General features: G+C 41.5%; 2 protein-coding genes across 7 annotated transcripts; one reads left to right on the top strand and one right to left on the bottom strand.

Annotated features, from left to right (window-relative positions):
* Positions 1 to 1141: 1141 nt before the first annotated feature.
* On the bottom strand, positions 1142 to 14482 carry tbc1d19 (TBC1 domain family, member 19). Of its 5 annotated transcripts, none has more exons than XM_077501489.1 (21): positions 14248 to 14481; positions 14079 to 14151; positions 13962 to 14007; positions 13238 to 13316; positions 13093 to 13167; positions 12153 to 12216; positions 11677 to 11723; positions 11494 to 11604; positions 11331 to 11403; positions 9398 to 9436; positions 9225 to 9337; positions 7229 to 7303; positions 7101 to 7163; positions 6949 to 7033; positions 6841 to 6885; positions 6494 to 6705; positions 6328 to 6419; positions 5547 to 5662; positions 5410 to 5480; positions 5038 to 5122; positions 1142 to 4300 (listed from the first exon to the last, which is right to left on the bottom strand). In XM_077501489.1, exons 1-20 carry the CDS (start codon positions 14341 to 14343, stop codon positions 5054 to 5056), a joined length of 1644 nt encoding a protein of 547 aa, XP_077357615.1. In that variant the 5' UTR covers positions 14344 to 14481; the 3' UTR covers positions 1142 to 4300; positions 5038 to 5053. The 5 variants fall into 5 exon arrangements, with proteins under 5 accessions (XP_077357615.1, XP_077357617.1, XP_077357616.1 ...); XM_077501491.1 differs by having other exon boundaries at positions 1142 to 2954; XM_077501490.1 differs by having other exon boundaries at positions 1142 to 2755.
* On the top strand, positions 1540 to 4731 carry LOC144004327 (palmitoyltransferase ZDHHC3). Of its 2 annotated transcripts, XM_077501497.1 has the most exons (9): positions 1548 to 1722; positions 1851 to 1939; positions 2010 to 2083; positions 2161 to 2273; positions 2356 to 2417; positions 2482 to 2596; positions 2671 to 2743; positions 2811 to 2979; positions 4112 to 4731. In XM_077501497.1, exons 1-9 carry the CDS (start codon positions 1598 to 1600, stop codon positions 4201 to 4203), a joined length of 912 nt encoding a protein of 303 aa, XP_077357623.1. In that variant the 5' UTR covers positions 1548 to 1597; the 3' UTR covers positions 4204 to 4731. The 2 variants fall into 2 exon arrangements, with proteins under 2 accessions (XP_077357622.1, XP_077357623.1); XM_077501496.1 differs by having other exon boundaries at positions 1540 to 1722; positions 2671 to 2979.
* Positions 14483 to 14502: the final 20 nt, after the last annotated feature.

Genomic DNA, 14502 nt, shown 5'->3' with positions numbered 1-14502 from the left:
CTAAGGATGCTGGTGTGCTCAAGTCTTTGGTAGTCGCGCAAAAACTAAAAAAATGTATGTAGTCTATTCATTAAGCATTACGATTTGTCTTAAGGACTATAAATGAAAAAAATCAATTGTTTTTGTACGATTAGACAAGTAAATATGCTTGCTTTACGCACAAACTAATGTTGACCGTGCCACATGGCCACTCTAGGTACTATGCCATAAAAAAAAAAAAAGAAAGAAAGTCAATTACTGGATAATGCAATTGGTTGAGAGATTAAAAAACAGAAATAAAACACCAGATTTATCAGAAATAAATTTATATATTTAAAAATAAATTTATCAGAAATAAAACAAGGCTACACAACTAATTCAAAACAAGGTGGTCGCTGCAACTAGCTGGCAGACGTGATTTCCGCCATTAAAAAAAACAAAAAAACATTCTATTCAACTGGTGTTTTCGGCAATTTGCATCATTTAAGACAAAGGTCTTTCTTTATTTATAGTGAAAACTAAGAACTAGAGTGTGTAATTTGAAACAACGCAAAGTGGCGTAAAATAAACAAACGTGCTCTCCCAGGAGTTGCGATGCTCATAGCTACGTCAAGCTAATTAGCTCCAACGCCAGAAGGCTTGAATTGCCATGTTGTCGTTTTTGTAGTTTAAATGTCTGAGCTTAGGCTCCAGAACCGGACCATTGAAAGGTTCGGCGGTGTTGCCCCCGCTCAAGTTAATCTGTTCAGTGGCCAACATTCCTCCCCAACGGGAAGACACCGGAGCAACAGAGACGAACTCTTCGCGGCAGCCAAGCTGACCACGGCGTATTCACGGTGCTTCCAATGGGGACCTGAACGGCGAAGTGGATGTCTCGGGACTTTTTTCTCCCTTCGAATTTTGGCTCTAAGTCATTCCTGGGTTGACCTCCCGTAGTTTGCGTGAAAGCCCGAGCAAGAAAACAGCAAACGTTAAGTACGGGAAGCATAATCGATTTAGGGTTAGCAACCACACTCCGCAAAGACGCTGGGGTTGGGGCGGAGTATTTATAGTTCGAAGCTGCTCTGACGTCACCCGTGTACACCCGGAAATTGTTTTTTTCCCGTAAAACTTTATTTACAATTGTCTACTACTGACGATAGCGTGAAATACTTATTTCACACAAATTACACTCATACGAATCAATACAAATGGAGCAGTCATTCAAGAAAAACATACATTTGGCACTGACAGTTTGTCTTCTCTTTAGGAAGCGAACGATGACGACAAGAGTAGTTTCATAAATCTCTACTGTAAAATATGTAAACAAGTTTGATGACGTCCCTCAAGCACGTGTCGCATTCTCTGCCATCTACATTGTAGTTGTATTTAAATCATCTGAGTATTATTCATATACGTATTATAGTATGAAAAACTGCTACTATAAATATTGAAATAATAACTTGAGCCTATCAAGGATTAATTTAAATGATTTTTATGAATCCTTTTTATCTTCAAGTGATTCAGTGATTGAAATCTTAAAAAAAAAAAAAATACATTTATTGAGGGGGCAATTTCTTGACACAATCGACTGACGTCACCAGGAAATGGACCACGCAGAGGCGGAGCCTTCCCGAAGATGGCGTCGCTGCGGTGCCGGCGGGACCCGTGCGGCGTCATCTGTCTGATATTGACGTACTTCAGCGTCTTTTACGCGGACTACGTGGTGGTGCAGTACGTCCTCATCCCCGCGTACTCGGGCAGGTGGGTGGCGCACACTGTTAGGGGCGGTGGACGCTCCGGTGACGTCACGGGTGTCAATGCCCGGCTTGTATACGAACGAACAAATAGTTACTGTACTCAAATAGATTCTTCATGTACCTTTCCAACAGTGTTTGGTGCAGCCTGCACGGGTCCGCCTTCAACGTCATCCTGCTGCTCCTGCTCGCTTGCCACTCCAAGGCGGTCTTCTCGGACCCAGGTGAGTGACGTCACCCCGCCAAACCACAAGCAAACCCACCCAGCTCAACGCGCGCCCTATTTGTTCACAGGTGTGGTTCCTCTCCCAGACACGGCGCTCGACTTCTCCGACCTCCGCTCGCAGTCGTCACGGATGAGCGATCGGGTGAACTGTTTATGTGGTGATGTCATGTTTGTGTGTCCTCCCTGCTGACGTCACGTGTGTGTGTGTGTGTGGTGCAGGGATGCGAGGGCTGGACAGTGTGCAGCCGCTGTGAAACCTACAGACCCCCACGGGCGCACCACTGTCGCGTGTGCCAAAGATGTATACGCCGCATGGACCATCACTGCCCGTGGTGCGATAAGAAGCTAGATTTGTTTTATTGTTGTAATCCGACTCATCACCAGGGCATCCTCATGCGACTTTTTTTCTTTTAGGATCAATAACTGCGTGGGAGAGCTGAACCAGAAGTATTTCATCCAGTTCCTCTTTTACACGGGTGAGCACGCGCTCACAAACACGCCGCCAGGATGTGCATCACGTGATGATTTATTTATCATCAGGCGTGGCCAGCGTGTACGCCATGCTGTTGGTGGTGTCGGCCTGGGTGTGGCGTATCCGGAACGAGAGGGACGGCGAGGGCGAGGCGGAGGACTCGCCCGGCAAGCACCTGATCGTGTGAGTCCGATTCCGACTGGGGTCACGGGTAGCGTCGGCGGCCTGTTCCTTACGTGTGTCTGTGTTTTTTCCAGGGCGCATTACATCATCCTGCTGGTGGAGTCGGTGCTCTTCGGCGTCTTCGTCCTGGTCATCTTTTACGATCAGGTGCGAGTGGAGCTGGTGAAAATATGCAAATGTAAAACAGATTTGTATTCATTCTTGTCCTCGCCAGTTGGCGTCCATCATCGCCGACGAGACGCCCATCGAGCAGATGAGAAACAGGCTGATGATGATGAAGGAACGGGGATCCTCGTCGTCGTCGCCGTCGTCCCCGCAGCCGCCATCTCACCACGCCACGCGCAAGCCAAAGCTGGCGCTGTTGCGGGAGGTTTTCGGACGAGGTGAAAGCACACGTTCAATTCTCGTGGTCCATTGATGGGAGCAGGTTATTTTAGTTAATGAAAACTAAGGAAAAAAACTAAAATTTAACAAACAATTTTGATAACGAAATAAAATGAAAACGAGAATGTTTTTTTAAAAAACTAAAACTAACGGAAGCTATATTTTTATGTTTGCAAAACTATAATGGTAGCAACAATGTCCTTCATTTTAGTATTTGGTAATATATTTAATGCATGAGCCTTTGGGGATGATTTTAAATGTGATTTTAAGTAAATTTATTTTGATATCAACCAGAATAACGACGTTTGAAAGTGTCACACAGAAGTGACGTCATCTAGCAGCAGCCAATAGAAAAGCACCTTCAGATGACGTCGCTCCCATGGTGTTTTTTAAATATTGCGCACAAGTAATACACATTAAAATAAAACCTACAACTAATAATGAAACTAACGAAATCTAAGCATTTATTAAACAACTAAAACTAATAAAAACTAACAGAACCACCCTGAAAACGAATTAACTCATTCCCTCCCAGCCATTTTCATTGTAGCAACCCCCTTCGCTCCCGGCTGTTTTACTGGATCTTGACTGATTTTGCAAATCCCATAGAATATTGTGTTCTATTGCTATAAAAACATGGAACCTACCAAAAGAAAGATTAAAGTATCTTCTATCATCAGGGGAAAAAAAATGGATTTCTATCGGTTTCCGTTTTGAAGTAATAGAATATATTAGAATATAGCTAAGTTTCATCATTATTCACAAATCTGTTTAAAACTGTGAGGAAAACGGCTTGTCGTAACATGGCCCTGGTTGATCTCATATACTCTGCTGCCACCTGCTGGCCGTGTTTTTTTTTTTTTTTTTTTTTTTTATATAACTACCTTTGCTTCAACCGTTCTCTGCAGTTGAGAGGCTGCGTCAAAGCCTTCCGTATGCTCGAGCATGAAAAAAATAAAAACGCGTATAAATACGTCTTTGAGACAATTAATATTTAAAGTAGAACCTATTTATACGTTTTTGGGAGCAAATGAGTTAAAACTAAATTAAAAACAAAACTCAAAACCAAATGAAAACTAACTAAAATGAAAAGCAGGTTCTCAATTTTTGCCATCTCTCTCCGCCAATCAGGTTCCGTATTCTGCTGGCTCCTCCCGCTCTACTCCGGCGGCCCGTCGGTCGGCGGCGTCGCCTACTCGGCCCTGCCAGACTACGACGTCTGACCTCGGGAACTCTCGCCAGGACTTGTTTCGCTGCGCCTGCCTCCCAGGGTTCTTTGCAACCTCGTTTACTGAGCCGTAGGATTGACGCCGTCTCGCACTGAAAAAAACGCCCACTGAGATTACTTTTTTTGTGTGTTTATATTTATTTATTTATTAATGTTTTTCTGGTCCAACCAGGTGTTACTGACTTGAACTGTGTTGAACGCAGCATTGTGAAAACCATTTTTTTTTTTTTTTTGTGAATTCTTCTTCACTTGTGCTACCAATGGGAATTTTTGTGATGAAATGATCACAGAAGGGAAGAATCACGGTGGCAGCATCCACTTTTTATACTGATGAGGAAAGACGACCGTCCAAATTTGAAACGAGTCATTTTCTACATTTTAATCAACCGATAAATCGTGCGCAACTTTCCAGAAGACGCCTTATTTGTGCAGTCTTGTTTCTCAACTTGAGTGCTTTTATGAAGTGTACAATTGTTTTATGTATTCATGCAACTTTGAAATATATACAGTACAATAGAAGTGATTGTGCGTGTAATACTTGATTTATTGATTGACTTTTGGCCACAAAGCTTTAATAAAGTGCGTTTAAATAAAGTGAACAAAAAACTGTGCTTAACTACTGTTCCAATTAAAATGTATTGTTTATAAATAAAATTAAAAAAATTTACTGAAATGGATGTAAACATTTACATGTAAATACAAAAAATTGGCCTGGATTAAAAATAATTTAAGCCATTGAAATCCTAAGCACAGTCGGAACATTTAATTCAGTGGTACACTTTGACAATCACGACCAGAGATGCATATCAACAAATTCAGTGATTATCACCTGCTGGGATGCTTGGCTAGATGGCAAACAGGAAGATCTGGATGAGTGGCATGACTTTGAGGGTAGAAAGATCGGCAAGGACAGCCTGCAGTGGACCAGATGACAAAGTGGTTCATTAATGTGGATCTTTATTTGTAGTAGCTGCATTAGTAAGAATGATTCATAAATAATATAACTTTGTCAGGGTTGCCTGCTTGACATCAATTAAACACAACACAAATAGGAGAAGACACTCAGTTCAGGGCTCGCGAGGAGAGAGGCGAGGAACTGACTGATACAATTCACTCCTGCACTCTCTGAAGATTCCTCCCTCACCCTCTCTATTTATTTGGTTTTCCACAAGAAAACAAGGACATAATATATGGCGTGTACCTCAGCTGACGCCAGAGATGTGACTTCCATCAGGTTCTCGGCCCGAAAGGCGAAGATGGCAGCCGCTAGGACTGGTAGGGATTCAGATCACAGTGGCGTAAAGAAAGCGGGCGCTGTACGGCGTTTACAAACATTACCTGCTACTGGCTCCAGTGAGTCGTAACCCAGGATTCGGTCCCAAAGGAAAAGCAGCTGGTCAGTGCAAAGGTAACCCGAAAAAGCTCGAATCATCCACTTGAAGGCAATGCGCAACCTGCCAAGAATTAAAAAAAAAAAAAAAAAAAAGACTGTCTAAATAAACCAAATATGTTGTTTTTGTAATGAGACAATGAACCACTAGGTGGCAGCACTACATTAGATGATAGTACAGCATGTCTAAGGGTTAGAAAACATTTCAGATTCATTTATCTTTGTAGTCAATGTAGTTTTTATAAATCGAATAAAAACAATTGTGGAATATTCTTTCATTAAAGTAAAACATGTTTTAAAATAATTGATTTCAAAATAACCAGTGAATAAATTGCCAAGTCTTTTAAAACATAAATAAAACATGTGTGGATTTTTCTTTAAAAAAAAATAAAAAATAAAAAAAAAAAAAAACAGAAAATACATCCTTTTGTATTATTTGTTATAATTTATGATATTCAAATAATCATAAATACAAAAAATACAGGGTAAACAAATACATTTATAAAATAAAAGCATAGGTTATTATTTTATTGTTAATAAGAATGAACACAATAAACTATTTATGTTCCTTTTTTTTTTTTTTTTTTTTTTTTTTTTTTAGTGCTATTTATGTTCTAACCTCCTCACCCTATTACATTTGTGTCTTTTAAAAAAAAAAACAAATCCCAACTTCTTGGGTCAACTTTGCTGTCAAGAATCAATTTCCACCTCACACAATGAACAACTTACGGTTGAGCTCCGATCTGTCGGAGATGGTAGAAGAGCTGCGGCAGGTGCGTTTGCAGGAGCCGCTCGAAAAGCAGACAAAGAGACACGATACCCTGTGGGACGGACAGACAAGACAACATGAGGTGTCTGACGCTTGGCCCGGAGCCACAGCGCGGCAGGTTCGTACCGAGCACGCCGACGACACAGCGTGCAGTCGGAAGAAGTAGCGAGTGTACATCTCTCTGAAGACGCTGTACAGCTTGGACGGCTCGTTGTACAGGAAGCAGAGCGGCGCCACTGGAAGATACGGCGTCTTCGTTTGGAGGGATTCCGTCGCATCAAGAGCGCGACGGCCATTTGACTCACCGTACATTGAGAAGCCGTGGAACGGGATGACACCTGTTTCAAAAACGTACATTCAGATACACGATACAGCACATGCGTTAAGTGTAAAATTAAACTAAGTAACTGTTTGCGGCCTTTCTCAAGGACAACTGGATGAAAGGGACTGTGAAAGTCAAGATGGGGACTCACCGTTGGGAGGATAAAAAACAGCAAAGTCCTCATCCCCTTCTTTCCCTGCGAGACAAACCCTTTTTAGACAAAACTAGCGCCAACACATGCTGAAAGACGCGCAGTCACCTTGGATGTAGGATTTGGGTGGAGTGGCGCTGTTGTACTTGAAGTGCTCCAAGACGGCGGCATCCCGGGAGAAACACAGCAACACCTGAAGAGGGATTTTGAGTTCACACAGTGAGGAGGAGGAAGTGACGGGAGAAAACAAAACAACGTACCTGGTATAGGAAGTCTTCGAAGACAAAGTAGTAGTCGTCGTTGCTGGCGGTCAGCTTCACATCCTGCGGGCCGCAGGGAGGATGCGGCATGTCAGTCTGCCGGTGAGGCGGCGGGGAGGTTTGCTTACCTTGTAGATAAGGTTGTCCACCAGCAGGTCATGCTGGAGGACTCCCGCCTTCAGCTGCTCATAATACATCACATCCTAAAAAGGAGGGAATAACGTGTGTATAATAACTTGGCCAAATTGTATATACAGTATGCGTTTTGGTTATTTATTTATAAAATGTCTAGATAAGTTTAGTGCTTAAGAAGTGCAGTCCACATGTTTACATATTGTTTCATGAAGCATGAAGTGATAAAGCCACAGATTTGTTTGCATTATTGTTGTAATCTGACTTCTTATTTCCGTGCGCAAAGTTTCTCTCTTTTGGTATTTTCTTAGAAGAGCACAGGTAGAAGTTTCCATTTCCACCATCGTGGGAGTGAATCCAGCCGACTCTCTGCAATATTGAAGCGGCTCCCCTCATTCCTTAAAAACTTAGCGCAGAAAGAGTCACGCGGTCTACATGGCAGACACAAAGTACGAGAAGATCTCCACTTGAAAATAATCACATTTTAAATTACAATAAGATTATTTTTTAAAATCATTCAGCCCTACTTCCTCTACTACCGACTTTTGAATTTCACGCTTAATTGGTGGGCAGGCCCTGTAGAGATCAGATTTACAGTGGTACCTTGGAGTTTGAACAGAATTGATTGATTGATTGATTGATTGATTCTGTACGGTATACATACAGATGAGACATATACAGCTCAAAGGCAGTTAGTATAAGGCCGGAGGTGGTGTGGGGGGTTTGTGCCGGGGAGGTCGATATTTTTTAACAAGTTTAAAAAAATAAATAAATAAATTTTTTTTTTAAAAAAACAGTGGCCGGTAGTGCTGCTTTGAAGACCACCGTTTTCTTTAATCACTCAGTTCCTTAGACCCCAAATACTAGATTTGGCAGAGGAATCTTTTGTTGAATTACAGTTATAATTCTTTAATTAATTCATTTGCTCTCAAAAACGTATAAATCCGTTCTATTTTAATATTACCAGTGTCCCAAAGAACACAATATTCTGTGGGCCTTGCAAAATCAGTCATAATCCAGTAAAACAGTTGGGAGCGAAGGGGGTTGTGATTCAGTGAAAATGGCTGGGAGTGAATGAGTTAAAAAAAATAAATAAATCCAAGTTTCCTCCTGTACTAAACATCATAAATTCAGCATATAATTTATACATGTTTTTAAGGCAAGTTGTAAAATGTCAAGGTACGTTAAGCTTTGCTTGGGTGTTCGGACTCCGAAAATTATGTTAAACTCCGAGGAATTTTTTTTCTCAGATTTTTTGGTCAAAGTCCGTTTTGTACGAGTTCCCAGACGTTCGAACTCCGAGGTTCCACTGTATTTGTTTTTAAACAATTCAAGTCACTGTTACGTAATATGTCCCGTTTCCATTTGGGAGAGGAAGACAATGTATCTTAACGTTGCTTGTCCGTTGTCAACCCGCCGCCCCCGTGTTGCCTGGATGAGATGGATGGCGTTTCCGACAACCCCTCTCCACTTTCAAGTATCTCCGCTTCAACGTGCGGCGTGATGAATATGCGCCTGCGGCGATAAAACTGTCCCTTGCGAGGTGATGGATCCACGCTGCGGAAGTGCGCGGAACAAAACGGAGGACTACAATGGAAACCCAGCTCCGCTTCAGAGGAGAAATACGATACAAGAATCTCATCTATTTAAACAAATAGATCGGGATAAAAATGTGCGATGTGTTCCAGACTCTCCCGCCGGTCTGGTTTATGTAAACCCTTTGCCACACGGGAAGGCTGGATGTTCTGTTTGGGCTAACCGCGCTTTGATTGACAGCGTCGCGATGGTCTGGCCGTGTAAACATTCAATCGGCACAGCTGGAGGATCACACTGAACATGACGTGGCGTGTTAAATCCCGCGTTTGTGGGGCCAAATGTCCAAAAAAGGAGCTGTTATCGAATAAAAATAAAACCGTTATGGGAATCACCACAGCTGCTGTAAGACAAACACAGACGGTGTGTGTATGTGTGTCAAGCGCATGGGTTTCCAACCTGTGGCTGGTTGACAGAATTCAGGATGAGGGCCCAGAGGTCCGCCCGGAGCCCTGTGGGGCAGCCTCGCCGGCTGTACTGCTGCGCCGCCGCGCTGTCCTGCTCGGTGAGCACTGCGGCGGCACGAGAGGATGAGACTGCGACACGAGACGCGGGCCACGAGGCTCTCTTACCTCTCTTTCCAATATCAATGTAGTCATTTTCAAATAAGTCTGCAAAGTAGTAGCAAAGAAATCCCTTGTTATTATTCAAGGGAGATGTGGAAATAGCAAAAAAAATAATGTAACTGCCACAAGATGGCAGCAAAGCATTACATGAAGCTCCTCAACTTATTTTAACGTAGTTCCTTAGCACCAATAATACAGGAATACTTTCATTGCTTTGACTTGAGCAGAAAAACAGCAGGTGAATTTTTCAGCAAGTAAAGGGACCCTCAAAAAAAATCCACCAATAGGTGAATTTGTGACTAGTACACCATTTTGCAATTTTAGTTTCTATCAGACATTTCCATTTTTGTGAATGTTCTTTTTAAATCTTAACTCCTTTTAAACACTTGGCTCATTTAAAAAAATGTATTAGTTATGTACAACACAAAATATGACACACATATCCACATAGGGCTCGAGAACCAGAAGGAATTTCTTTGTTTTGCCGAATGCGGAATGTTATGTGATAACTTATCGCGTTAAAATGTGAAATTCATCATGTTAAAACCTTACTACGTTGTAATGTGAACTTTAACACATTGAAATGTGACACTAAACTTAGCATATTATGTGAGTTTTACAGTTTAACGCTACACTGAACTTAAAAATGGATATGTAACTTTTCTCGCAAAAAGTAGCCTTTTTATTTTTATTGAAATGTCTTCTAATTAGTAAATTAAGACCTTAGCTGTTCACAAGTGGTACTCCTGCAAGGCTCTGGCCAATAGTTTCCAGACTGGATTTGGGTTTGAATTTCCCGCGCCCTGTCATGTGCGCGTTGCGTATGTGAAGATGATGTGCAATTGTGCACTTTCATTTTTTCATCAGTAGGTGGCAGTAGCTATTCAAAATGGAATATTCTAGCCGCCTGACTACCAGCAGTTCAAATTTGTCCTCTGTAGTGGACCTTTTTAAACCTGAATATCTCCCACCCAGTGCATACGACTGAATTAACTCCTTTTGTGCTCTACAGAGGACTTTCCAATGATACCAAATGTGTAGGGGCGGGGCTTTGCTACGTTTGATTGCATCATAAAAGAAAATGGCTTTCCTCAGTGCAAGCACTTTTTAGGGAAGAGGACAAGTAAGTGTATAACACTTTTTATTGAACAAATTTAGGCTTTAAATGTTGTTAGCATGTTTTTTTAAGTCTTAAGAACACATTTAAAGTATTGTTTGAATTATTTTAACTGTATTTGAGCCTCGCACTTAAGTTTTAAAAAATGTCCTCTGTAGTGTACACATCATAGCGTAAAAATAAAAACTTTTTTTTTTTCCTTTCAAAAAATGTCTTTTGCAGTATTCCAGTTACTTCACGAAGATTTGGGAATATCAAAATAAACATGATTGGACAATATTTTTTTTTCCCTGGTAGTCTGGAAGCTAGCTAGTTCAGTAGCTTTAACATTAAAACATGAAAAGTATGTCATAATGATACTGACCTTTTTTTCTGGGGTGGTAGCAATATGCTTTGTTTCGATCGAGTGTTACAAAAATAAAAAATACTACTTTAAATTTTAAATATTAAATAAAATAAAACATAAGAAACGAGACAGTGTATAACATGTAATTAAGTCGAAGGTCACACTGTAATACATGTACAATTTGGTGTGCATTTAAGGGGCGGGGCTTAACGAGTGACGTCAGGAGTTGGAGTCAGTCGGGTTAGCACTTTGTGGTTAGTTCGGTATTCGTGTCTTTTCCAAGCTCCTTGTGAGCGCTTTCATTTTGTATTAATGGATTTGACTGTTCAATAAACGGTTGAAAGTGCATCACCAACTGTCGGGATTCCTTTTTTTCTTTTAACATTACTCGAGTGAGCTTCGAAGCTTTGAAAAAAAAAAAATCGTCATCACCAGGCCCGACAAGTTAAGAAATAACAAGAAGAGAGGGTCAGTGCCTGGATGGATGTGCGCGTTGTCATCGATCCCCAGCTGCCCGGTGGCGAGACTCAGCTCGGTGTAGACTCCTCTCTGAGAAAAAAAAACAAAAAAAAACAACAACATGAAGAGCATGAATCAGACGAGTGAGTGCAGCGTGAACACTACCAGCTTGACCCCTACCAGCTGTGTGATGTCCTTGACATCGAGGGGGACCTGGATGAGGCCCCAGTGGCTCCTGGCGCCTGCGTCCTCTCCGCTGTCGTGGTTGGGGCTCCGCAGGGCGACCACCACCTGTGTGGGAAGCCGTGCGATGAAGTGCGTTTCCACCGAACGAGCGGCGGCCGCACCGTGACGTGCACTCACCTCTAGGAAGTCTTTGGGGGCGTAGACGGGCCTGAAGCGACTCAAGTCTGCAAGCACATGACACAGTCTTTATTGAAAAAAAAAAAAAAAAAAACAGTACAATTTATTAGTTACAATCTATTCTTATTAAAGTGAGGAAGAAACTTTTGAGTGCACACAGAGACTTCAAAAAGCAGAACAGGAAGACGGTGGCAAGCTGGGACCTTCCGACCAGTAAATTCAAATGCGCTGTCATTCTCAGGAGACCCACGTCACCACTTGGACTAAAGGAGGGGGTTCGACAGGGGTCTGGACAGCTTCTATATCTGCCATGTTTATAGCCCAGTCCTAAATGTTATTATCCGAGGCTGTCCTGGGTCTCGTATAGTACTCAAAGTTCAAGCTCATGTATGAATTACGATTTAAGCTGCATGTATATGACAACATTTTAGGTCGTGATAAAAACACAGCATGGTGAGAGATCCTTTTGAAAATACCTGGTTCATCCGTGCCCATCTCGTTCCATTTGTTACTTAGGTCCTGCTGCTCGGCCGCTGGCCTCTGCGGCACAAACATGACAATGTCACGCAATGGTTACAGATGACAATGAAGCATTGTTATTGTTATATTGACATGTGGGGGTGTGCTAGCAAAACTTACACTGAACCCATTTTTCTTCTACAGAAACGTGCTATCCGTGTTGTTTTTGGTTGTGGATACAGAGACCACACTAATCCATTATTTATACAAGTAAAAACTTTAAAATGTAATGAATTAATGAAGTTTAACTGCCTTAAAATAATGTGTAAAGCCCATCATAAAATGTTACCAGTCAATTTGTCAGTCTGTGGAACAATCTGGATTGTAAAACAAAATCTTCTATTTGTATTTTTAACAAAAAATGTATAAAAGCACAATTACTGTAAATATATATTTATATATAGAACAACTTGGCAGACAATAACAAGTTTGACTTCTTTATGTGCCCTTTCGTTCTTTTACTTTAAAGGGTGAAATAAAATGTTAATTGAAAAAAAAAAAAAAAAAAAAAAAAAAAAAGCACAAGTAGCCAAGAGCCTAACCGATCCATCGGCCACATGATTCTATCGTTCGATATTAGTTTTTTTTCCAAAATAAAAATTGGCCCGAGTTTTTGGCTTAAATGGTCACGTAATTTCACTTTTTCATGAAACAGTACATGCTGTTCCGTTTGCATGCGCAGGAAGTAAAAGACATGCATTGCTTCTTCATCCTCTCAAATGGCCATTACGATGCAATGTAGGCAAGTATACTGGTGGTAAGGTTTACTGCATATTTATGCTTGGTGTGAAAATTTGCTCCCATTTCAACTGAACTCTCATTGCACATTAAATACTTAAAAAATAGCTCTGCCAAAGATGACATGTTTTGATATGTGATATGTGTATTTTATTTTACCATTCGGGCCAGAGGCACTCCCAGCTCTGTGCTCATGCTGTTCAGGCTTTTCAAGATGCGCCTCTCCCAGCTGGCCTGTGACACGCGCACACACAGCTTACAACACACTAGAAGGACAGAAGTGATGAGCGGTAAAGAGGCTGACCTGGGCCTTGCGCATGTAGGCCAGGGGCTCTTTGAGGTGCTCCGGAGGGGCCACCAAGAGGCTTGGGGGCAGTCGCCCACTGGAAATAAACACAAAGGAGTTTATTAAAAAAATAAAATAAAATTATATCCATCATGCTTTTCTTACTCAACAGGTGGGTGGTCATGACTAACACGTCCTCGGGGTGAAATAAACCTCATTGAAGCTTATCTAAACAGCTGTAAGAGCACGGAGGGGTTGAGTGATGAGGATAGGATGGAGGTGCTTAACTTTGTCATCTGGAGAAAAGTTGGGGGCCACTTGTTTTGCTTCATACATACATTATACATAATGGTGTATTCTAAGCATTTTTGGTAATTTTTAGGGGCATCCTTGAACTTCCTCTTCCCCACAAACGATCAACAACAAGCAAATAATTCAAGCCATTTTCATAATACACGAGTAAGCTTTTATCCGAACCACATTATAGCTATTTTAATCATTACACTTGCTTACGTTCAAAGTGCCTTTCATGGTACCCTTACTAATGTAACAAAATTAGATGTAAGTCTTAAATAGTTTGTCTTCTCTTCAGTAAATTACGATGTCATTTTTTTTCTTTTTAGGAAATTGCAGTCCTAACCTCAAAAAGTTAACGTAAACCAAAAACCACTTGCTTGTTTGTTTATTTTTTTTCCTCATTTGGGTCCAAATCACTGCTTTCGGGGTTAGTATTTTAACTTACACGTGTAATTCTCGATGCACTGCATTCTGGAGTTTTCTTTCCCAGCCTGTCAACAAACACACCGTGAATGTAAAATGCTGTGTTGCATGTAATTTTATTATAGAAATGACGACGCACCTGATGTTCTGAGGAATTTCCGCACATCATCCTTCAGTGTATCCAGACGGATCTCCGGCTGATGTAAACACTCCTGCAATCAGTTGAAAAAAAAAAAGTTACTGGTTGTAGGACGTTTCTTTTGGGGTGTGGTTTGGGTATAGCCGGGCGCTAATGCTAGTATACTCACCCTAGCTTCTCGCTCCATTTCAGCATGTAAATGGCTTCCCCTCAGGCGCCGAACGAGCTGAGAAACAGTCAGTGACAAATCGGCGCCTTCGTCCATCTTTCATTGAACTCGCCGCGTCGTGTTTGAGAAGTAAAATGACGTTTAAAAGGCGACTAGAGTGGTCTTAGCCAACCCGGAACTAAAAATTGTGACTGCTACGGCAAGTACGCAGGGACAAACTATCACCTGAGAAACTACTTCGTGAAACTGATCGCT

Source organism: Festucalex cinctus, chromosome 16 (genome assembly GCF_051991245.1).
Source record: "Festucalex cinctus isolate MCC-2025b chromosome 16, RoL_Fcin_1.0, whole genome shotgun sequence".
Lineage (NCBI taxonomy): Eukaryota > Metazoa > Chordata > Actinopteri > Syngnathiformes > Syngnathidae > Festucalex > Festucalex cinctus.
Note: the sequence above shows the minus strand (reverse complement) of the source record. Positions and strands in the feature narration are given on the sequence as shown.